The sequence below is a fragment of the Amphibalanus amphitrite genome, unplaced genomic scaffold (genome assembly GCF_019059575.1).
Source record: "Amphibalanus amphitrite isolate SeventyFive unplaced genomic scaffold, NRLGWU_Aamphi_draft 001649F_arrow, whole genome shotgun sequence".
Taxonomy (NCBI): Eukaryota; Metazoa; Arthropoda; class Thecostraca; order Balanomorpha; family Balanidae; genus Amphibalanus; species Amphibalanus amphitrite.
The window spans coordinates 91,139-115,410 of NW_024883142.1; the positions used below are offsets into that span (position 1 = coordinate 91,139).

At 53.6% G+C, this 24,272-nt stretch overlaps 1 protein-coding gene and 2 long non-coding RNA genes across 4 annotated transcripts; 2 read left to right on the forward strand and 1 right to left on the reverse strand.

Moving 5' to 3' along the window:
* Positions 1 to 1,060: 1,060 nt before the first annotated feature.
* LOC122374373 (serine/arginine repetitive matrix protein 2-like) lies at positions 1,061 to 24,202 on the forward strand. The gene is made up of 11 exons (XM_043353080.1): positions 1,061 to 1,243; positions 1,668 to 1,752; positions 12,909 to 13,120; positions 13,435 to 13,620; positions 14,206 to 17,132; positions 17,367 to 17,638; positions 17,980 to 20,554; positions 20,908 to 21,158; positions 21,499 to 21,772; positions 22,145 to 22,282; positions 22,702 to 24,202. Exons 2-11 carry the CDS (start codon positions 1,676 to 1,678, stop codon positions 23,014 to 23,016), a joined length of 7,227 nt encoding a protein of 2,408 aa, XP_043209015.1. The 5' UTR covers positions 1,061 to 1,243; positions 1,668 to 1,675; the 3' UTR covers positions 23,017 to 24,202.
* Positions 4,795 to 8,951, forward strand: LOC122374376. 2 transcript variants are annotated; one of them, XR_006255206.1, is made up of 4 exons: positions 4,795 to 5,438; positions 6,529 to 6,692; positions 7,039 to 7,116; positions 7,841 to 8,951. It is a non-coding gene; the product is annotated as an uncharacterized LOC122374376 (long non-coding RNA). The 2 variants fall into 2 exon arrangements; XR_006255207.1 differs by having other exon boundaries at positions 5,409 to 5,424.
* Positions 9,417 to 12,514, reverse strand: LOC122374377. Its single transcript, XR_006255208.1, has 3 exons — positions 12,309 to 12,514; positions 11,253 to 11,326; positions 9,417 to 10,308 (listed from the first exon to the last, which is right to left on the reverse strand). It is a non-coding gene; the product is annotated as an uncharacterized LOC122374377 (long non-coding RNA).
* Positions 24,203 to 24,272: the final 70 nt, after the last annotated feature.

Below are 24,272 nucleotides of genomic sequence, written 5' to 3' on the forward strand. Positions count from 1 at the left end.
TTATAACCGGGAACGCGTGCTCTCACCACGCGGAGTCCAACCGGCTCTACCGACTGAGCTACGGGACCGGCTGGAATGACCTGGAACTTTGGCCGATCCAGGAAGGTGGTTTGAGGAGAAAAGCTACGATGGCATGGCTACCACGACTTTCAACTTATGTAGAAAACTCCTGATTCCGTTCCTTATTGCGTTGCGCGTATAAAGCAATTTTCAATGCCGGGCATTTCTTTTTCGGAGGGAGACGGCAAAATATGTTAATTTTCAACGCTGGAGCGGCAACAGCCCCAACTCTCTCGATTCGCCAGTGGTAACAGCCATAGGTATTGACCATGGATCAGGATATCGATCATTGATATCCATTTTCCATCCGTGTCCATCCATGCGACTGAATCTGATATGAGATTCAGATGTCAGATATCTAAGCGACAGCCGACAACAGTGATTTTTGTCTCCTCTTTTCACGGGGCCGGGTGGTGGGCCCTAACAGAATCCTCTGGAGAAGAGCCAGCTCACTACAACGCCCTTATCTCCATACCTAAACGTCCATCTTGATCGCGGTTGGTGGGACGTAATGCGGGACAGCCTATCATCAGGCGTTCTCCGCCAGCGCTATCTATGAGCGGACATGTAAGCTGCAGTACGGCTTTTCTGTAACTCGCCTTTGGTCTTCGCAACCCTGAAACGTATGTATACGTTTCGTAGTGTGTTGGTGGGATGGAAAATGTGTATCCTGTTTTTGTGACTTTATGATAGCCTTGCAAATGCGTGCAATAATGAATAACGACGGACAATGCTGCGCTGCGATTGCTGACACGGACAAGTGGCTATTACCAAGCTATTACACTGCACAGGTTCACAAAAGTATTTCAGTGAAGTTATTCGCTTTTGAAATTATATAATCAATGTTATGTAATTGCAGAAACATAACAGGAGGGCTACTAATGCCAATAATTAAAGGTACAAAATAAATTTTGCCGGCAATGCGTGCCCTTTCCCATGCAGATATAAAATACTAGCGGTATGTCGTTTCTGTATGTATCGTGCTCGCCATGTATGTCGCTTTGCGCCTTTTCGATGGCGCCAAAAATAAAAACAATTGTCAACCGTTCAGCAAACGTGGGAGAATGAGTGGGAATGTAATTATTTTCTCGGCCTTGATTTTCTCTACTTATGGTTCCTGTCGTTAGCATCAGTTGAATTGAAAATCGTGTTTATTTGGGATTTTGGCTGCCGTGTATTGAAGGTAAGTTGAAGTAGGGAAGGGATCTACTCGCGGTTTCAGGTTTTAGCGGTAGGTTCTGCACCTAGAAAGTTTAGTGTACTTCAGGCTATATCTTCGTCGTCTTAAGCTTTTAAGTGTTGAAGATGCGATCAACTTGTTGGTTCACAAGCCGGCCACGATCGTGTAAAATGGCTTCACCGTAGATCGATTAGTTTCTGAGATATAGCCATTAACCTGAAATGTAAAAGTGCAAAACCTACCGCTCAATCTCGCGAGAGCCGTACCTGGCTGGTGTGAATCTAAACTTTTGCAAATTGCTGTTGTTTTTAAGCTTATAAGGCACAGAAGCTAAATGGTTGAAGAATAGTGGGGATCGCAATTCACATGCATATATATTGGACGGATTTGATCATGGTTATATTTAAACAACATTTTTATGTTTCAGCATCAGCTATGGAGGTTCCAGAGGAAGTCCATCATGTCCAGAGGATACTCTCTTCAATGCAGAAGACTCTGGAGTGCAGGATATGGTCAGTCATCCATTGTTATCAGCTCTGACACATTCACTCGTGACTCGGTCTTTATCTATGTGATGTGTGTGTTTTTAATTGAAATTTGGAGACCATGTTTGGCTGGAATCGCGATTTGGCGCATGTGGGCTCACATTATCCACGTGTTTCTCGTTTTTTGTGGTTGTAAACATTTAAAAATGTGAAAAGATGTTGGTCCCATGTGTAAGCATGGGTGTCAAGGTCACGTGAAGGTCAGGTCAAGGTCATTGGCCTTTGATGATCTTTTCTCACTTTTTGAGTTTTCCATGTTTTTACGGTATTTTTTTACCCGGTCTCAGATTAAGCACCTGTTTGAACATTTACGAAGTAGTTTTAGTGCTTTCGTAACAAGCTACGAACCTGTTAGTGGTGATTAACTCCTGTGCTTTGGATAGCTGGCACGACGACTACTGTTTGACCTGACCTGACCCGACCTGGCCTAACTGCATGAAGACATAATCTGTGGTCAAAACTAACGCAAAATTTGTGACCAGCGCCCCGGAAAACTCCATAACGAACCCACTTTACAAAGTTTTAACAGGTCCCAACTTTCCCGACTTTGGTCATTCACCTGACCTCGAACGCCAACCAATGACCTAGGACCTTAAAGTTGGCTATCATCGGCTTCATCTTGGCACGGGCAACATGCTCCTTTTTTTCTCGCGAAGCTCTAGCTCGATCAGGGGCGAAGGGACACTCCCCCAACGCTAGCAGCCGGCAAAACACCGATACCGGCGAGGGTTGATCCGGGCCGGCCGAGAGGGAGCACCTGCCGCCTCTGACTGGTTTTTCACAATTGGTCGGAACGTGCCGGCATTAGAGAGCTGAAAGTTAGCACACCGGATGTTTGATTCAAGACTCTTTTGATTTGACTGATTTGAGGATCTTTTGACACCAACTGCATATTCGGGTCAAGTCAGGTCACTGACATGTTCTGACATAAGTGAACCTCTGCACGATCCTAAAATGTCACAACGACAACTTCACAACGGCCTCAGCGCTAGAGGAACTTTCAGAGGGATATGAAACTTACAGGGCTTAGGATTGTCCTGAGGATGTCTCACAACTTGTTTCTCATATTTTTTCTTGGGTTCACCTTAGGTCAGGTCGTGACATGACCTCACCATCATAAGTCAGTGGGGGGAAATGTTCTTTTTTTTTGGCGCCGGGAATGATTTAGGACTACCACAAGGCTCAAGTACATGGAAACATAATTTCACACGCTCTTTGCATGGCCCGATGTTTGATTTTTGTATAGTTGACCCCGCCTGACGTCGAATATGACGTCACTTCGGTCACCGGAGTTTTTCGTCAATAGTTTACGATCAAAGTTGAGATAGCCATTCGGAAAGAGACATGGGCCGAGGAAGATCTGCCGAATCGAATGATGTGCGATGTGTTATTTTTCGACCAACATCGTGACCTGAGAGGCTGTGAACTGACTTTGACCTGAGGTCAACACCCTAAGATGACAACACCCTAAGCTAACAACGTTACACCCTGAGATCAACACGTTAGGTTGACCTCACTCAAACGAAGAGTGGGGGTGAGTAGTTAGGGGAGGGGGCTATTTGGTCATTTTGCACACCTCTGTCTAATGTTAAAATTTTCCCATTATAAGCTATTTCATCATTTCAAATTTACTGTGTAGGAAAAGTCAAATAACTAAATGCAAGCCCTGCCAGCGTTTAACCCTATTCCTGGCGGGCTCCGCCGGGACAAGAAACTGGCGGGGGGGACGCCGATTCGGCCCCCCTTCAGATATCAAAAACTACACATCGCAGCGGCAAACAGCAAACGGCGTTTGATAGGTCGTTTAAAGATCTACAACTTTTACATAAAACATTTTCAGGTCAGGTCAATATTGAGGTCACCAGAGGTCATCAACGATAAAATGTTTTGGAATTAGTTACCTATATAACTTTTAAACTAAGAAACATAGAGACATAAAACAAAAAAACATTTTTTGTTGCTCTCGCCGAGGCGATGCGAAATAAGTATGTGATGACATTCACAGGTCAATTTGAAATTTGACCTGAGGTCAAGGTCAGGTCATTCATCAATGAGGTTGTGGGGTATGGTCATGCTGCATACCAAACGACGCGCCTTGACCAGGCGAGCAGTTTGGTACCACTTACAAAGTCTTTAGCACCATCATGTCGTGATTTATTGACAGAAAAACGATTTATGACGTCACATGACCTCAGATGACCTTTGCCGGTGCCCCTGTAAATTAGCGGCACCATGATAATCACCGATGAGATAATTTTTCATAATACTGAAAGAATTGGGTGGTTTTGACTCGTTTACACGAAGCAGGAGGCGTTTCAATATTTTCCCATAGGCTTGCAATGTAAAGGTCACGAGTCTGGTCTGACCTCAGGTCACAGATAGGAAAATTCTGAGATATATAAATTGCACATACTGGTACCCTAACTAAAACCTGAAGAGAAGAAATTGATCGGTCAAAAACTCTAGCTCTGGCGTGATTGCAAACTTTCTGAGGTGGGGTCACCAAACCGCCTCTGGTGACCTGACCTGACCTGACCCGGCAACTTTTTTTTTGTCAAAATGTGCGCAAAGAATGTTTAGAAAAAGTCACCGAGTATGAGCTTTCAGTCTTGCGGCGTTTGGCAATGGCACAAAAAAAAACCTGAAGGGGGGGGGGGCTTAAAGGCCCCCCGCCAGGGATAGGGTTAAAGTGTGCGGAACTATGGCGTCGGTTTTGAGATGCATGACTTAAAGGGACTATCCCACCTTCTAAAATGTTGTTAAAACCAGTTAAATTGTGCCTGACTTTTTAGATTGGATGACCAGGAACACGGTTCTGGCATTTATTTTTCATTAAACATCTTAGGCTTCCCATATTCCAAACACAAACTTTCAAATATGTGACGTCACAGCCCAAAATTACCTCCTTCCCCAGGCCACATTACTGTCATAAAGCTGATTCTTTTTACTCTGTAGGCACCACAACAAAGTTCAGACCAAGTTTTAAGCGATTTTTCAACGAACAAACCCATTTAAAGGAAAAGGGCCACCTTTAACATGGGGATTGAAACTGAGATAGCCATCTTGTAGCCCGTGTCCGAAAACCTCTCTGTCTACCTCCTTACGGCCGATTTCGGCCTCCATTCGTAGTTATCGGCAATTTTAAAAGAAAATATGCCAGGAATGCGTTCTTATCCCAGGAATGCGTTCTTATCCGACAATACAGCCACCCGCGGCGAGGCTTTGGTTTTTAACCAATCAGCTTGCAGCAGTACTGATCAGGCACGGATCCCTGTACTAGCGAGCAGACCACGAGCAGTTGCGTTATTTTTCGTTGTCTGTTCTGGCAATCGGCCGGCGGATGAACATCCGCAATCGAATCTTGAAATCCGTCGCGCTGATTGGTGATGAGTTTCATGAGCTACTTTCATGAGGTCTATGAAAGTAAACCTATGCTATGCCCTGAACAGATGACATCTCGTTTGGTAGCCAATTGCTAAAATGCATTTTTATCTTACGCAAGGCAGTATACCATATTTTATACCGTGGCTCTGATCCGAAATCAGGGCATTTTTGTTCGAACAAATACCTATAATAACGATGAAGAAGTGCGTGATCCGCGGAGCAAACGACCTACATCGGGTCGGGACTGATATGCGTGTGACTGTGCACAAGTAAGTACCTAGGTACCTAGGTAGGTACCTAAATTCTTATTTATTGCAATGGCTCTTCTATTACTTTTGTTTTCACAGAACTCTCCCCTGGATTAGCAAACCCTTTTTGAACTGTTCAGGCTTTCACAACTGAAATGCCAGACTGGATAAAAAAACGCAAGTTATGCCGAATATGTCATGCGAAGTGGCGTGATTGCGGCGTTGCCCCGAAAATTTCATCGCACATCCAGCATAATTTTGCATGCGTCAAATTCAGCGCATGGTGGCAGCTGAATTTTTAGGCGCAGGGTGACCGCATGGCGCATAATGTTTATGCAAATGGCTGTCACCGAATTTTTTGACACGCTGTGGTCAATCTAGCAGCAGACTTGCCCTGCGGGCGCTGGCAGGTCTGAAGAGAGTCGGAACTTCCGGCCTGGGCCTTGTTTCACCTTAAGATTCTACAGTGTGCCACACAAATTGTGGTATTGGGTTTTCATGGGAACATTAACTAATTCAGACGCTCAGAAAGGGAAGAGCGTCTGACTCCGAGGCCCCAGAACGATCTGTCTGGTTGATATAGCCTTGGTCGGTAGATATGCACATGTGCTTTATGTAAAAGTGGCTTAATTTTGGTGCAAACAGGCACCCAACTTTCAGTGGAAATCATGCACTGGAATTCCAGCTCAAAATTGCTTGCTTCAAATTTTGGCGCATGAGGGGCTCACGGGCATCCGGTGTAGTGTATGGATGTTTTCCAGTCTGGCTGAAAGGCAGAACTCAGACACATTTATCCAGCCCTTCAAATCCCATTTCCTGGTTGTGGTAACACCTACCTTTCCATGGGGGTTTGGTTCATCTCTTGTCTACACAGTTTTCTTTCACTTATGTGCTGACAAGAAAAGGAAACTCACCAGAGCCCAGTTTCACCAAGTGCGGTAAACTCAATTTGGGGTAAACTACCAAACTACCCCACTACTTAACTACAAAAACTACCCCAAAATTAAGTTTACCGTTCTTGGTGAAACTGGGCTCAGTGGAGCTATTCAGCTTAATACACAGAGTATGTGTTGCATGGACTAAGCATGTGCTGACCCTTTTTTACTTTTAGGTTCCCGCTAAAAAAAGAAGTACAGAGAAAAGTGGATGAGGGTGTGTGGCATGACCAATGAGCCAAGACCACATGACCACTTAAACTTAACAAGAAGTGCGCACCATGATAAGCACAGTCAAAAACGTTTGCGTCTAAAGAACAGTGCTGTGCCGGATCAGAATGTAAGTTATTTTTTAAAAGTGATGAAAATGCCTGCAAAGTTATCAAAAGACTTTGAATATTGTTTTTGTAACACTTCGCTCTAAAGTTATTCCTAGTACCAGACATTACAGCTTTAGTGCAGAGTCTTTATTTGTGATATTTTTAGCCAAAAATTATTACTAGTACCGAGCCCTTACAGCTTTACAGCCCTAGTACCTTGCCCTTATTTTTTATATTTTTTAGCCATTTCAACCTAACCGAATATCTGTATGTTTGTATGTTATTGTTTTGATCTGTATTTTATGCTACCTCCCTATAGGTAAGTTTTATTAAAACATGTGGTAACGGTGTGCTGATTTTTTACAGATTCCGTATACGCCTTGGGTTGCTGTCGCTGCTCGGTCACCCACAGATGAAAGTGATCAAGAAATGGACATCACTCAGGTAAGATTCAAGCGTCCTTTATTTTACACATAATACACTAAGCAGTAGCACCCTAACCGCAACATATGGGAATGCATTGCCTGGTGGGTGCCTACTGCCTACCTGTATGCCAAGTTTCAGCTAAATCGCCCCAGTAATTACAGAGTTATTGAAATGGGAACAAATTCGGCACCTCTTCTTTTTGCATTTTGCACGTGCAGTGGGGGTCACTCACATAGATCAAGAGCATCCGACCTTTGGTTGAAGGGGTGCAGCTACCCTACAAAATTTACCGCAAGACCGCCCAAGCGGCTGCTGAGATGAGCCTCTCAAAATCACTTCTTTTGCAACTTTTGACAAATAACACCCTTGACTTTTCACGTGGCACGTGCCACGACGGTCCCTGTAATGTATCAAGAGTAGTCAATTACGGGGTAGAGGGAATAGGGCTAGCCAACAAAAAAAAGACCGCAGGCCAATCGGTCCAGCGGTTGCTGAGATATAAGCCTCTCAAAAGCGTTACAGGCCGGGCCGGGTCGGGCCGCTCATACTGAGCTTTTTCCGTGATATTGAAAAGACTTCGCTTCGCTCGCTCGCTCGTAATTAACAATTCATGGTTGACTATATGGATTAAGCTAAGTGATTGCGCTCTATTAGCACACTATCTAAGTAGCCCTTAATTGCTGCCGGTGCGTGGACTGTGAAAGTGAGCCGAGCTGTGACGCAAACCGTGCGCCTTTTTCAGGTGTGGGATCACTCGTGGAAGTTCACGGCGGATACGGAGCCGTGCATGCAGCTCTGGTTCGATCCTGCTCAGGGAAGCCCCAATGACGCCGTGGCGCGCATCTGGGCTGAGCGGGTGGTGGCGGCCGGTGCGCGGGCGCTGCCGCGTGGCTGGTGGCCGCGGCCCTGGCGGCAGCGGCCCGTTCCTGACCCGGTCGCCCTGTGCCGAGCACAGAGCGCCGACTGAGGTCAGTCTTGTGATCGAGCTTCCGCGCCGGAGGTGGAACAGGTGGAGCTGGCGGTCACCTGCGCGGGCTCGGCGGCCTGTAAGCCGTGCCGAGACGAACCGCGACACTCTTGCTAGATCTGCACCCCATTGTAATCTTCTGTAGTCGATATTCGGTAGGTACTCAATGCTCATTTTTCTTATATTAGACGAGTGGCGGGTTTTGATGTTACATTGGAGACTGCTGTCTCGGGTGGCCCGACAGTGTTCGATTGTGGTGTAATGTAGATACATAGACGGGATGCCGCGGCTCGGATTCGTAGCTGGACTACCATGTGCCTGTCGATTGAGATGCTTTGCCTGGCGATTGAGATGATTCGGGGCGCGGCCCCACACTGACGCCATGGTGCAATGAGTGACTGGCGACAACTAAGCAATTATGTACTTTTGTAGAACACATGTTTTAATGGATACGAGAGGCATTCCTTTTTTCGCTAGCAGTCATTTGGTTCACGATACTTTCGATACCGACAAATATGTTCGGGCGGCCGGTCCGTCCACAGCTAATGCGTGCTTGCCCGCCGATGCCTAATGGAGCGCTGTGCTGTCTACGCTCACTGGTCGCTGGCCCGAGAGCCGTTCGGTTGCTGCTGTTAAAACAGTTCTCACAAAAACACGCTGGCTGGCTGCCAGTTCTTCACCAATGAGAGGCCCAGTAGCATCAGCAGGTAGCATTGTTTAATATTACTATTCCATTTTGTTTACCCATATGTCCGACCTAGAGCCAGTCGTCCGACCTAGAGCCGACTGGTAAAAAGCGGCAACCGAGCAGCCCTCCGCAGCGCTGCAGATCATGTACGCTCGATTATACACAATATATGTGTCTTTCTTGCACACAGAGACATGACGTTTTGTAGAGCTGTTATATCGCTTGTGGCTGAAAGGAATATTGTACATTTTAGAGCTTTCATATACGCGAGAAAATATGGTGCAAAAAAAAACATTTATGAAGCCTGTTGAATTTTAAAGGTTGTTGGGGCATTTCACAGACTGTGTCGGTGGGCAGGGCAGCCCGGCCCCGGCCGCCGCCGCCGCCGCCTCCTTCACTGGTATGTGGCAGGGACGGAAGCTTCGTATTGATATACCGGGGTGCAACTCAAGCAGCATATCACCTATCAAACAACCTTCGGTTATGAAGTGAGTGAAAACTAAATATTATGTATAACTGTGATCTGCGCTGCGGTGTTTCCAAAGTGGAGGAAGTACGGGGAGCTGGACCCGGACTCGATGAGCCCTCTACTACGGATCTGGGTCTTCGCAGCTGATCGTCTGTGAATGAGAGATCATATGATACCAATGCATACCGAACGGATCAAAAACAGTGCCATTATATATTTGCAATTCTACAGCTTTACGTAAGCCCATCCTAGTGAATGCATTAATACGCGTTGATTTGACAACTGACATCCGGTTGAAGGCGTTTTTTTTTTTCGGCCAACAGCCGGCCAGCAGTTGTTGCAGGCCGGCCTCGTTGGGAAGCAGGTTCATTTTCCGACAGCCACTGCGTGCGGAAGCACTCTCTGATGGCGCGGACGGCGCGCGCCGGCTCCTGTTTCTGTAACGTGTAGAGGCGGGTGTTGAGCAGCTGGGCGCGTGGCGGGCGGTCCTCGAGCACGCGGAACGCGGCCGGCTGGCGCGGGTACAGGCGCTCCCAGTAAACAGTAGGCCCGAGTGGTGGCAGAGTCGAGCGTCGCGGCGCGGCAGAGCGCGCGGCGCGGCAGAGCGCGCGGCGCGGCCGCCGTCTGTTCCAGCTCGGCGTCGGCGCGCCCCTCGGCGAACAGCAGGTGCAGCTGACGGTCGGCCAGGCAGAAGCCGCTGATGCCAGGTGTGCTGACGTCGCCGTGCCGGCGCGGCGCGGCGCCCTCGGCCGCCGCCGGGCTGGGCGGCTCGTTGAGCTGCTGGATGAGCTGCAGCACGCCGCTGCGCTGCAGGCTGCGCTGCGAGACGACGGCCAGCAGGCGGCCGTAGGCGCAGCGCGCCGGCGCCGGCCGCGGCAGCAGGTCCAGCGGCACGGCCAGCGACACGGAGACGGACAGCTGCGCCGCCGACTGCAGCAGCTGCAGCGGCCCGAACGGCGGCGGACACGTGCCGCGCTCAATGTCGGCCGCCGGAGAGGCAGCCGGTCCGGCCGGCACCGCTGTCAGCGGCACCTCCACACTGAGCAGACGCACGCCGCGCGTCAGGGCAGAGACGTCCACCACCACCTGCCGCGCACACAGAGGGCCGACAGTGGTGACAGCGCGCGGCGGGTCAGACCTCACAGTGGGGATAGCGGCAGCGGGTCAGACACCCTTATAGAACAGCACGGGGCGGAGCCGACAAAAGAGGACGAGGAGACGGTCATACAGCCGACTGAGGTCCGGGCACCGACTGACTCAAAGTGCTGAACATGTCACACATTTCTAAATGGCTTCTGTAGGACGGAATAGTGTCTCTTCCTTCCAAGGCTTACTTGCAGAATAATATGGAAAGACACAATTTTACAAGTTGTGTTTTTATGACATAAGTTCTTTATAACATTTCAACACGCAAACATCATACCTTGACAATTGTTCACGATGAAGATCATGCAGGAACATTTCATATTTAGTCACCCTTGATTATTTTGTTGATAGTGATGCGAAAGGCAAATTACCAAAGTATATATTTGCAATTATTTGAGTTAATAATTTCAACTTTTTTTGTGTTGAAAATTGACTTTTGAAACAATAAAGGCAAATGAATTATCAGTGTCTGGAAAGGTGCAATGCTGAAAGCTTCTTATTACATTCTAATTTATATCTAAAGCTTTGTGATATCCAAACTCTCAGAAATAACCAAGGACGTAACCAAGGAGGGGGGAGGGGCACGGGAGCCATGCCCTCGTGCCCCTTCCCCCCTCGGTGATGGCGATTTTTTTTTTATAAAAACAGCTGTGACACCCCCCCCCCAAAATAGTGGGCCTAATCAGAGAAATTTTCCTTTTTTGGAGGGGGTACAACACTAGGCCACAACCTGTGACCCCCCCCCCCCTGAGCAAAATCCTGGCTACGTGCCTGGAAATAACAAAGCACATCCTATCCTTCCTTTGATGTTGGACGCAAGAGCCAAGTTGCTACGCGCCCTAACCCAAAACAACAACAACATCCTATCCTTTGATGCCACTTACCAGCAGCTTTGCGCACTACCAAACAGCCACCTTTGGGCCTTTGTTGTTCTTGTTTTGGGCATTGTCAGTGGTAACTGGAAATAATCAGACATGATGGTCAGAGTAGGGAATGTGACTACAACAAAAATCATTTCATTCCTATAAAATAGACATGATTTAATAGAAGACCTTCTTCTTAAGAAAGTGTGTCATGGATACCAGCTAATCTGTATGGTATTTATCTCCAGTATTATCATATAGGTATAACAATTATCACCACCCGCCACCATTGAATGTAGGTTTTAGGTTGTAGGTTGTAGGTGGTAGGTTGGGTATCGGTAAAGCTGGTGTCACCGTCAGCGCTAACTGGTAAATGTGTAGATAAAAGGAATCTTAAAAACAATCTAACCTAACCTAACCTTACCTACTGACCTGCAACCTACCTACCCACAACCTACCAAACTAATATACGCTGACAGTGATGCCAGCTTTACCAATGCCGTACGTTGTAGGTTGTAGGTAAGGCTAGGTCAGGTAAGATTATGTTTCCTAATATATTTACTGAGAAGACGGCTGAATGCTCTTGAGACGTGGCTATACATTTACATTTTGTAAGTAATTTTCAGGTTTCAATGAATATTTCCTAGTGGAATGTTTTGAAAACCATTCTAAATGATGACCTTTAGCATTCCATAGTACTTTAAAGCTAATTAACCACATCGCCAATGCTAGGTCACATTGCATGCCTACTTCCACCGGCAGCTCCATGGGATATATGATAGGCAGGGGTAAATGGAATATTTTTTATTAATATTCTTGAAGAAAATTATAGGCATGAAAAGAAGATGATCTGCCTTTGAGATTGATATGTGATGCCTACTTTGGAGGAACATAATCATAATAATTACACAATCATAAAAAATGCAATGTAACCAAACAGCCGCTTATGCCGCAAAATGAGAATCAAGCCAATCACTGAGGACAAACAATTTCAAACCACCAAAACTATATTCTTGCTATTCACCAATAATCCTAAAATAGCGTTCCATGGCCATTATATCCATCTTTCACCCTTACCTTCGACAGATAACTAGCGCCACGGGCAGACACACGGGGCGACAAGTTGTTTACAACCGCTACAGTCCGACGAGTCTATCCTCCTCAAGGCTGATTGGCTTGAGTGTGACGTCATTGCTATGACATCATACAGTAGCTGCGGTAGAGAGTATAAACATAGTACCAATATGTTAAATAGTTTGAAATACTTTTTAGCGAATTATGCACTTCTGGCACCGGTTTTGAAAAGAAAATGGAAAATAATAATGTCAAAATAAAAACCAACGATATCTTCATATTTCAAGAAGGTGGCACTTTTCCTTTAAATCAGAATGACTAAACGAGGTGACGTCACACTAACGGTCGCTCCATGTTGAAGATAGGGCCTTGTACAAGGCCCATTTTCAAATGAAGGGAACGAATTTCTGCAACACCAAGAGGCCGCGGGGGTTGCAACCTAGATAGATAGTGGTTTCTGAACATCGCCGCAAACTTGGCTATCTCAACTCAAACCCCATGTTAAAGGTGGGATAGTCCCTTAAAAAAAACGGTCAATTTACCCCACTCGCCTCTCTACCTCACGCCACGCCCCCCCCCCCCCCGCCCCCCGCCCCGTTCCAGTCTGGACCTGTTCGATGAACCCTCACAGACCAAGTGCGGCCACACGTTCTGCACCGAGTGTCTCCACCAGCTGACCAAGAAGCCGGCGCCCTGCCCGCTCTGCAAGGAGCGGCTGACGAGGCGCAGTTTCGCCGCCGACCGCCAGGCGGCAGCACTGGCCACGGCCGTCCGCCGCCTGGTCGCAGCAGTACAGGAGGACTGTGGCTTCAATGGTAAGGAACGAGTGAGTGAGTGAGTGAGTGAGTGAGTGAGTGAGTGAGTGAGTGAGTGAGTGAGTGGGTGAGTGAGTGAGTGAGGGAGGGAGGGAGGGAGGGAGGGAGGGAGGGAGGGAGTGAGTGAGTGAGGGAGGGAGGGAGCGATATAACTGGGAGACAGAGACTATGTGATTTTTTTTTTTGGTATGAGAATCCGTTTTTTAACAAATAACGTCAATGGATGTTTCCCTGTCTTGGGTCGCAATATGCTTTTAGTCCCCATTCGTTGAGCGCCAGCCCAACTAACCTCCACGACATCTGTCCATCGCCAGTGTCGCCGTCCAAGTTCCGGCCTCGCCCGAGTATCGAGGCTACCGAGACAAACCCTGCGCGTCAGACGGTGGCGCCGGAGACGAACGCGGCGCGTCAGTCCGCGGCGCCGTCCGCCGGCCGGTCCTCCGCAGCCGAGCAGCACAGCTCGGCAGCCGCCGGCGGTAAAAAGGCAGCTGCCAAAAACGGTGAGCACTGCGACCGTGCCGAGCCGCGCTGGGGTGTGGGGCGGTTTTTGGTGGCCGGAGAGGCGCGTTTGGTTAGTGATGGACGCTTGGCTAGTGAGGGACGTTTGGTGACCGGATGGGAGCGTGCGCTAGTGAGGGACGGGGTAGAAACGATCGGCGATGAAAAGTTCCGTTTGTCCGTTTTTTTTTCGCGGTGCTCAGTTTTTGGGTAGTTTAAGGAAGTTGAACTTTTTAGGGAAGTTTTTATGCTGCGTTGATTGCTGGATTAGACTTTTAAAAAGCGGTGGCTCTCTTTACGGTGGAGTCCGTGTTTGAATGAAATTGGTAAGCTTCAGTCAAAGTCTGCAGCCATTAATTACATGCTATTTGGTCCCATCCTACCACCAGAAGCTTTTATATCATCCCACATCCTCCACCCCAGTCCTATATCATTTGATTTTTACATCCTCATTTTAACTGGCAGCTACTCTCGTCTCAGCTCCCCACATATTCCGTACCCTCAGCTGATATCCGGCTGACTGCGTCCTACTCTAACTCTCCTGGCCTCTGGCATCTGACCTCCCCCCCCCCTGCCCCGCCCCTCAGTGCGCACCACGGGCCGGGGCCGCCACCGGCGCTCGCCGCCGCGGCACGTCTACTCGCGCGCGGCGGCCGTCGCAGACGACGAGCTGGACCTCCTCTCGGCCAGTCAGGTGCTCGAGTTCGACGGAGAGCGGGTGGGCGAGTCGCTGGCTCCGCCGCCGCCGCCACTGCCTGCCGACGCCGAGCGGCGGATCAGCGGCAGAACGCGCGTCAACCTTTGGATCGGCGAGGCTCGGGAGGCGGGGTTCGGGATCTCCGAGGTGGAGAGCCCGACGATCGCCAAGCTGGACAAACTCCGTGAGAGGGATGGGGGTCGCCTGGAGCGCCGTCTGATGGAGGAGAAGCGCCGACTGGGGGTGGCCCCCCTGGACGACGCGGAGGGCGAGGCCGACAAGGAGAATCGACTCGATGTGAGCGGTGCCGAGGGGACCGTCGGCGGCAAGGGCGACGCCCGGAGAGTGGTGGATGAGAGTGTTGATGACGGGGACTCGGCCAGAGAACAGGGCTCGACGCCGGCGCCAGCCGCCGCGAAACGCTTCTTCAAGGCGCGGGCCTCCGCCGCTGATGGGACGACGTCGGGGGAGACGCAGACGCAGACCCAGACGGAAGGAACGGAGACAGCCGAGGAGGATCCCTACTTCTTCATCAGCAGTCAGCGCACGCCGCCCAAGAAGAAGAAAAAGAGGCAGCAGCGGACCGACAAGAAGACCAAGCCCTCCGCTGCCAAGAAGCTCACTGTGACGAAGAAGCCCCGGGCGGCGGGCGCCGGTCCCTCGGACGGACCGGCCGCCGATTTCGACGAGCTCGACGCGGAGGCGGCGGCCAGTCGCCGTCGCGCTCCGCCCCGCCGCGCGCGTCAGGCGGCCGTCCGTGCCGCCGAGTTCCTCGCGCTGCCCGGAGATACCACCCTCAGCCAGGAGAGCGCCGCCGACTCCGACTTCGAGCCTCCCGTGCCGAAAAAGACCCGGCGGGACGCGCCTCGCGCCACCACCCGTGTCGCCGCTAAACCGGCCCCGGTGACGCCGAAACTGCAGCTGGCGCGCGCTGAGCTCGGCACCGCCAGCCAGGAGGTACGTGTCATCCAGGAGTTATTTGATGACGCCGCGCCGCCGCCGGGTCAGGTGACGCCGCGCGGCGGCCACCGGGACACGATGACACGCGCCGAGGCGCTCAGGAAGAGCGAGGCGTCGGAGCAGGAGGAGGCGGTGACGCCCAAGTCGGTGACGTTCAGCGAGGATGTCACGGTGAAGGAGATCCCGCGGATGTGCCGGGAGGCGGCGGAGAAAGAGGGGATAGACGGGGAGGAGATGAGGGGAGTTGCGGAGGGAGAGAGGGAGACGGACCTCCCGGAACGCCCAGTTCAGACTTCACAGACGGGAGGCACCCGGTCGCCCAAACCCGGCCAGCCAGAGCCGTACACCACAAAACAAGGAACACCGAAACTACAAGCAACCCCGCGGGAGACGTCCAAGCCTCCGACGTCAAACCGTCTGTCTGCTGAGAATCCTACGGCAGCAGGGGAGAACGCTGGGGTTTCGACGGCCGCTGAAGATGACTCTCTGGCCACCGACCACCCCGGCTCCTCTCAGTGTGACCTGAGTGCCGGCGAGCTGGCAGCCGCGGGCCTGCCGCCGCCAGCCGCCGCCCGCTCGCCCGGCTGGTCGCGCCTGCCTCGTCTCAAGACCTCCTTCGGCCTGAAAGCGGAGCTGAACGTGAAGGGCGGCCGGCGCACGCCGACCAAGGAAGACCGCCACTCGGACGGGCCGCCGCCCATCGTCCCCTTCGACGCGGCCGACGACGCGCCGCCGTCCCCGACGAGCCGAATCGACGAGGAGGTGACTGCGTCGAGCGGCGACGATGTGGCGTCGGAGGGATTCACGGCGAGCCAGCCGAAGCGGATGGGGAAGAAGGTGCGACAGTATCGGGAGGCCGTGAAGGAGCTGGAGGATGAGGTGATGGCGCTAGAGACAGAGACAGAGTGCGGAGGAGGGGAGAGGGCGGGAGAGGTGGTGCCAGAGACAGAGCTGGAGATGATAGAGGACGGACCAAACTGTCCAACTGACGCTGATATGGATCGGCAGGAGGCGTCAGGCGGGGCTGTGGATTTGGCGAGTGGAGGGGGAGAACTCTCAGACGCAGAGGACGTGGTTGAATTGGAGGGCACTCCGCCGCCCCTGCTGTCGCCGCAGGAACCGCCCTCTGTCTCAGCGCCCCGACCCCGCTCCTCCCGGTCCTCTGCCCCCTCTGCCTCGGCCGGCGAGCGTCAGAAGACCCGACTCAGCTCCCGCGGAGCAGTTCCCAGCGCGGAGAGCGAGTCACTGCTCCGCGAGTCACCGCGGCCGGCTGACTCCCAGATGCCCGCCAGTGAGTCCGTGATACCCAACAGCGAGGCAGTAGCTGTCGAGCCTCCGGCCCCTGCGGAACGAACCCGCGGCCGCGGCGCGAGCGGCGAACGGATGTCTGCCTCTGAGAAAGCACCTACGGGACACAGAAGCAGGACTTCCACAGAAGCACACACGAGCCCTGGAACGAAGATCTCGCCGGTAGCATCTGTAGCGACATCGGCTGATATGTTTACAAAGGCGTCATCAGCAAAGTCAGCATCTCGAGGCTTGTCTGGGGGAACATCAGACTCCCCCACCGCGGTGTCAACCCCTACACCCTCAGCTGCGGGATCTGCGGCGCCAGTACCGGGGCCTCCAACCTCCAGAGCGGTGCCTCCCGACTCCAGAGCGGCTCCGCCCGACTCCAGGGCGGCTCCTCCACCCGGGCCGCCTCCCCCGGACTCTGAGGACTACCAGGTGGAAGTCGGCGTGCCGTCCGCCGGCCGGCGCCGCTCCGGCCGCAGTCAGTCTGGTCGGCTGTCCCGCTCCAGTCCGCGGGGGTCGGCGGCACGCGGCGCGGACAGAGACGCTGCTGAGGACGAACAGGTGAGGCGTGCGGCTGCTGCGAGATTGGAGGAATGGAAAGGGTGTTGACTGCTTGTTTGACTGTATCGCGATAATGGCTTTATTGCTGAATTTTCTTTTATATCGTAATTAATAGGGCAATGTGACATAAAAAGTCGCATATCTTAAAAAGATATGTTGGAATCAAAATGCTAAAATAGAATGTTACACTTGCGAGATCCCCCGTCTGTTGACCATCTCTCCCGTTTTCCCCAGGCGCCCGCTGCCCCGGCTGTCTCCCCGTCGGTCCGCCGGGCGGGGGCGGGGCCGGGTCGGCGGCGGGCGGTGCGGGTCCGCCGGGCGGTGCCCAGCCGCCGGCTGCTGGTCCGACTGCTGGCCGGCCAGCGGCGACTCACGGCGCTGGTCGGACGGCTGACCAGTGAACTCAGCAGGGCCAGCAGCGCGCAGACGGGACCGGCAGCGGCCGCCGGCGTGCAGGCCGTGCTGGCGGCCGTGGCGCAGGCGCAGGCGGCCACCGCGGCGCTCAGGTAAGACACATCTCATAGACAGACGTGTGGGTGTGCTGCCTCATTCTGTTTTTGCTTTAGTCATGCTGAATAATGAATGGTATTGGTTGATGAAAACGTTTAGCACGGAACACAGCCTTTATTGGTAAGTTTGAGATACTTTTTGCACGGACTTACCAGTTACCATTCGTTGGAGACGTCATGATTTATTCCGTTTTGTTGATCGATGTTTATTTTATCAGCACCTGATTGTTAAGGAAGCTTCCATTCTCAGCTTGCCTTTCTGTAACATTTTGTAAGACTTGGGTACAATACCACTGACTTTTGTCTCTGACCGTCTCGCCCGCCCCGGCGTGTTCCAGGTCTCCGTCCGCCCGTCGGTACTCCTCTGCGCGGGCGGCCGCCGGCGGCGCCTCCCTCTCTACCGTCACCCCAGCGTTCAGTCCGTCCCGCCGTCGGGAGTCCGCCCGTCGGACCACCCCCACCGCCACTGCTGGGGCGGCGGCCACACCGGATAGGAGAGAACCCAAGAAGGCAGTCGGAGAGCCATCCCCTCGACCTTCGACTCGAAAGAGCTCCGAGAGTCGTGCGGAGTCGAGTCAGACGGCTGAGAGTCAGTCGAAGAGTCGGAGTCGGTCACGGAGTCAGCCGGCGGCGGAGGTGGAGGTTGTATCAGCGGGCTTACGCCGGTCACCCAGACGTCCCCCGGCCCCCGGCGCCTCGCCCCGCACGCTGCGGACCCGGAGCAGTGCTTCCTCGGCCGTGCCACCGACTGTATCCACTCCCAGCGGCGCGGGACTGGCTCTGGAGCCTCCGCGCCGATCCGCGCGCCGCTCCCTGGCTGCTGATGTTGACGCCGAGGCTGCCCCCGCTGCTGGCGGCGCTGCTGCTGCTGATGCCGCTGCTGCTGAACGCTCGTCTGAACTTCCCGCCGGGGAAGATCTCGTGCCGCCGTCTCAGTCCTCCCCCTCGCCTCGCGGTGAGCTGAGCGCGCTGATGCGGCAGAACCCAGTCCCTGCTCCCGAGTCGGCTCCCTCCGTGGGTTTCCCTCCTGACAGTGAGGAGATAGGCCCGATGAGTGTCACACAGTTCGACCGCGTGGCCAGGGAAATGGCGGAGGAGGCTGCTCCGCCCCCGCCCCGCGATCTCTGTGACTTGGACACGGAGGAGGTGGATCAATTGATGGAGGAGCCTCCTGCGCCGCCGCCGAGAGAGACGACCGAACGGGAGAGGGATGAGAGTGAGACGGCGGCGCCACCAGCGGACCAGAGCAGTCAGGCATCAGCGCCGGGGGATGAGGCAGACACCAAGCGCCGCTCGGGCAGCGTGGGCTCGCAGAAGAGAGCCAGCTCCCCGCTGGGGTCTGCTGTGGGGAGTAAAAGGCCCCGCTCCCAGCCTGTGACCCCAGCCAGCGCCGCCAAGGGCTCCAAGGAAGATCCAGAGGTGGTGTCTGATGATGACGAAGATTTGTTGTCTGAAGGAGGCTCTCTGCAGGTGATTCAAGACGATGCGACTGGTACGAAGAAGCTTTCATCGACCGAAAGCAAGCGTCGCACGCTATCCAGTGACGCTGAACCTGAAGACGAAGCCATGGAAGATGAAGAACCCATTGAAGAGGTGGCTGAAGTCTCAGCGGGCCGCCGGAGTGCGGAGGGCAGCGGCAGGGAGCGGCCAGCCGGGACGCCGGGAGCTGGCGGCGGCAGCGGTTCCACCACCGACTCACCAGTTTGCCGCGCCCCGGGCCGACGGGCCGCCCGAATCTCAGACGATGAGGCGGAGCCTGACCCGCCCAGAGAGCTCGATGAGTTTGCCAGTGACGCAGAGGACCGCGAGGAGATCGAGCGGCTGGCCGCCATGCCGGTGGACGAGTTCATTCGCGAGATCCAGGGGGAGGTCTGCGGCGCACCGGTGGGTGAATCCACTAGGCGCCTGTCGGAGGAGGGAGAGGAAGATGGAAGACAGGACCCCCGCGGCGAGAAATCCATTACAGACAGTATACTGCAGCAGGTGGACCTCCCCCCGGCGGACGAGTCCATCTGCGAGGTGCCGGCCGACTCCAGCCTGGCCGTCTGTGAGGACGAGTCTATGGTGGAGGGCGAGATGAGGCAGTCTCGCCCCTCGGCCGGCCGCTCGCTGGGTGACATCGACCCGGACCTGGCGGGCGCGGCCGACCCGGCGCCGCCTGGCTCTCAGGATTCTCTGGCAGAGATCGTGGCGAGTAGTGGTGAAGTGGTGGCCTCTCCGGGCCGCGTGGCACACCTGGACACAGTGCTGGTGACGCCCGGGGGACGGCGGCGCTCGGCGGCGGCTGCTCATCTCACCAACTCAGCTCACTCGGCTCAGAGCTCAGCTCACTCGGCCCAGCAGTCGCCCCGGCCAGCGCGGCGCTCCGGGCGGGTCATGAGCTCTGTCAAAATGACGACCGATACCCCGACCTCCACCACCAGTAGAACGAGAAACTCTGGCGATAAGCCAACACCGCCGAGAGCAGAGACAAACCAGACGCCGACTCGGAGTAAACCAACTCCCAGAGCTGAGTCCAAGACATCACCGAGACCCGCACCGACTCCGGAGGCTGAATTGTCCGCTAAGGACCGCTTGCCGACCACCCCTGCCCAGCCGGCCCCGGAGTCGGACCTGATCCCTAGCAGCCCGGTCGGGCTGGAGGGCTCCCCGCCGCGCCGGCGCAGCGGCCTCTCGGCCAGCTCCCCGCCGCGCCGGCGCAGCGGCCTCTCAGCTCGCTCTCCGCCGCGACCGCCGGCAGCCACCAGTCCGAGCAGCGAGGACCTGCTCGTGCCGCCCGGCTTCTTCAACGAGAGTAGCATGTGTGTGCCTGCGGCTGAGACGAGCGTGCGGGATACCAGCGGGCGGGAGAGCGACACCAGCCGGGGAGGCGCGGAGCAGGCGGAGGCTACGCGTCACGAGCCGGCGAAAACGGTGAGTGTAGTTTGGATGTCCAAACTTGTGATGGGACTATTCGAATGAAGCTTCAAAAATGTACTGACAGTGCCCCGGCCGCAGGTGCCCTCTGCATTTGAAAGGGTTGTTTTCATTACTGTGTTACCTACTTGCGTTCAAAGTTGAATGTTTCGGCTCTACCGACCACGTGGTTGTGTTGTGATTTTTATCGTGCATTTCCATAAGACAAAATCGAACTTACGAAGAATGAACCCTCCTGACATCAGTCAGTGGTGGGCTTAGGGACAGCTTAATTAATAAAGTGATATGCTGACGCATTTTTCTCATTGCCTTGCAAAGTCAACATTAACCCCGCCCCTGTCTCTCTGCAGTCTCCGTCTGCCGCTGCTCCGGGTTCTGCCGCTGGTGCTGCGGGCTCTGCTGCTCCAGACCCCTCCGGTGTCCGTCGGGCGGTGCTGCCTTCCGCCGCCTCCGCCGCCTCTGACCGTACCGGCACACCCACCACCACCGCTGCTGCCGCTGGCGGAGACGCAGCAGAGGTCTCCGAGACGGAGTCTGAGGACATGTTCTCCGCCAGCCGACCCACCGAGACAGCCGCGGCCGCCGGCAGGAAAAAGGATAGGTGGGTTAGGGGCTGGGACAGCACGGGCGGCGTGTGGCTAGCCGCGTGGGGTGTGCTGCTAAACTCTGTTTGGCCTGTGTCCCGGTTGAGTGAGTTTCCGGGACAGTGTTAACCTCTTGCTTAGAATTACTTGGATAATCGTATAACGACACAATTGCCGTATCATTGGCATTTTTACGGACTAAGATGTGTAGATCAATAAACTAATTTATATATCGCATTCCTTTTCAGTATAAACGAGTGGCGAAAGCACGAATGTCACTTAGGAAACTGTGCAGTAGTCCAGAAGGTAGCCTGTTATGTAACCCCGTTTTAACCACCGGCACCCTGCTGTCCTCAGCCCACCGCCGCCGCCTCCCCGCCCGCCACCTGTGATGGTGGCCTCGGGCCTAAAGCGGCCCGAGCAGGAGGCCGCCCAGCGGCTGGCGGCCGCGCACGGCGGTCGCTTCCTGCGCCAGTGGCAGCCCGGGGTGACGCACGTGATTGTACGCACCGGGCCGCGCCTGGAGGCCGGGCGCACGCTCAAGTTTCTGCAGGGCGTGGCGGCGCGGGCCTGGCTGGTGGCGGCAGCCTGGGTGGAGGATAGCCTCGCGGCAGGACGACTGCTACCGGAGGTGAGACATAGGGAGGGTAGCCTCACTTCTCGTTGGGACTTCTGGTTCGTAGTTTGTGTTATTTTAGATCCTGTTGCACAACGATCAGATCCTCTTGATCTTGATGAACGTTGCTCGTTGCAGTTTCTAAAACATTTCTAGGGACCAGCTCATGAGAAATGAGGGAACGAGTTATCCTGATTTGCATCTTTTTGGTGAGCCCAAACAATCCTGCAGCTTCGATCTTAGACATCCGCGTCGTTGCTCGTAATTAAGCAGAAAATAAATACTTATGCTCAATTAAACAAGTAGGTATACTTTTCACCGTTACCTAGGTACCCTTTCGCTCGTTTTCACTGCCCCTCCTTCCCCTGCCCTGCGCGCCCCTTTCAGGAGGATTACGAGGCGATTGACAGCGCCACGGGCGAGCCGGGGCCGCGGCGCGCCCGCCAGACGGGCGGCGCACTGTTCGCCGACTTCACCTTTTGCTGCGTGGGGCCGTTCAGAGACGTCACGATGGAACAGCTGGAGGTGAGCCGCCCCCTGCTAGGGCTCGTTCGTGACGTCACATGCCCCCTCCAAGGGTAGTTCTGTGACGTCATTCTCGAACAGCTGGAGCTCTAGGGGCCGCCCGATCTCAGTGATCTAGCTAAAACATGTTAACTAAAATTTCCTCATTCGGTAGCGGGATTGGGTATGTAAGTGATATATTTGTTAGGACATATTCAGCAAAGCGTATTAGCAATAGAACATGGGAACTCATGCATTTCTCGGCAGTATAGCCTCCATGTACCCCTCATATAGCCTGTCTCCCTTCTCGGCCCCTGATCGAACCCCCTCCCTCCCCGTCTAATGCACCCCTATCAGTCGCTAACCGGACCCCTCTAACTCTCCCTCCCCTCCCTCAGTCTCTGACCGGACCCCTCTGACTCCCCCTCTCTCCCCCTCAGTCTCTGATTGGTCAGTCTGGCGGCGCGGTGGCCTCCTCGCCGGCGGCGCTGGCCTCGGCGCCGGGTCGGGTGCGGCTGATAGTCGCTCAGGAGGAGTGCGACCACGACTTCTCCGGCTGGCGGCGACGGCACGGCCTGCCCAGCGTCTCCTACGAGTGGCTAATCGACTGTGTGGCCACCCAGCGCCTCTGGAGCCTGCTGGATAACACCCTGTGCGGCGCCAGTGAGGCAGAGCTGAGACAGGCCGGCGTGCCGCCCGAACTGTGCCTCGCTGAGACACAGGAGACAGAGTACTTTGACTCAATGGGACTGTAGAGGTGGGCAAGGTGTGTGTGTAGCCGGTATTTTGACTCGATGGGACTGTAGAGATGGGCAAGGTGTGGAGTGAGTACTTTGACTCAATGGGTCTTAGAGGTGGGCAAGGACTTGTGGGGAGTAAGTATTCTGATTCGATGAAGCTGTGACAGGGGGACAGGCTGTATGTTGATCAAGTACTTTGCCATTGGGATGTGAAAAGCGTGTTTCAGACGCACAGATAAAATGCTTCGAGTTGATTGAAGATAAAGTAGTTGGTCGTTCAACCACACAAAATAAAAACTTTGACTTTGTATCTAGCCGTGCCACCTTTTTATCAGTGCCTGCATGCATGCGAAGTAAAAGTCATTCCAGTAATTAACCAAGTAACATAAGCTGCCTACTTTGTCGCGAGACAATGTGTGCGTAGTGGAGCATTGACTCGTGCGAGGCTGTGTCATGACTCATGTCCACGTGCCTTATCAGATCTGTTGGCTCACACCCTCAGAAGGGGACTGAAGAAGGCACATAGCGCCCAGTCAGTGGACAATCAGGCTGCTGCCTTGTAAAGTAATCTTCGCTGCCTTTGCCAGACGCTGTCTTCCCTGATGCGTAATGTAGCGTGTAGGTCGCTGTCGCAACTCGAAGTGTATCGCTCGCTAAGAGGGCATATTTCGGAGAACACCTGGGTGAAGAAATGAATCGCCTCTCAGTAATAGAAGAGCTAAGCGAGCTAAACCTCGCACTGTAGTTAACCCGGGTGAAGAAGTGAATCACCTAAGAAGATGAGACGCTCTTGTAGATGATAACGCGCTCTCGGCGTGCTGAAGTCTGTTTTTCTTCCCTTATGTAACTATTATAGTGCTGTGGAGCGCGGGAGCTCTAATAGTATTTTGTTGATGCACGAGATTTGTAGATCGTTGGCTAACGACGATACTGAACAGTGAACATAGCCGTTGGTTAACAATCGCTCTGTGAATGAACGGGTCGTGTGTATGAACAGGGTGTTTGATGTAGCATCTCTTCCTAGACTGCGCTGTGACAGTCGAAGGCAGCGGGTCTTCGCCACCATTTCGAACTGCTTCGGGCTGTTATGTAAGAAACGTATCGCTCACGTGCCATGCTACGTGCCTTCTCTACCCTGTCTTGATTAGTCTTTGTTGATCGGATGATTGTGCCTCTGAAATATACGCTAGTGTGTTTTGAGGACCGCTGTTTTTAGGATGCCGCTGTTGATAATGGTAAGGACGAGTGCACTAGCCGACGAGCCATTTTGA

Excerpts from the sequence above, each read along its gene's own strand:
- LOC122374373 (XM_043353080.1), top strand. The coding sequence starts at position 1,676 with ATGGAGGTTCCAGAGGAAGTCCATCATGTCCAGAGGATACTCTCTTCA. Across the intron at positions 1,753-12,908 it reads ACTCTGGAGTGCAGGATATG|TCTGGACCTGTTCGATGAAC; the intron begins GTCAGTCATCCA and ends GCCCCGTTCCAG. Across the intron at positions 17,639-17,979 it reads GCGGCCACCGCGGCGCTCAG|GTCTCCGTCCGCCCGTCGGT; the intron begins GTAAGACACATC and ends GGCGTGTTCCAG.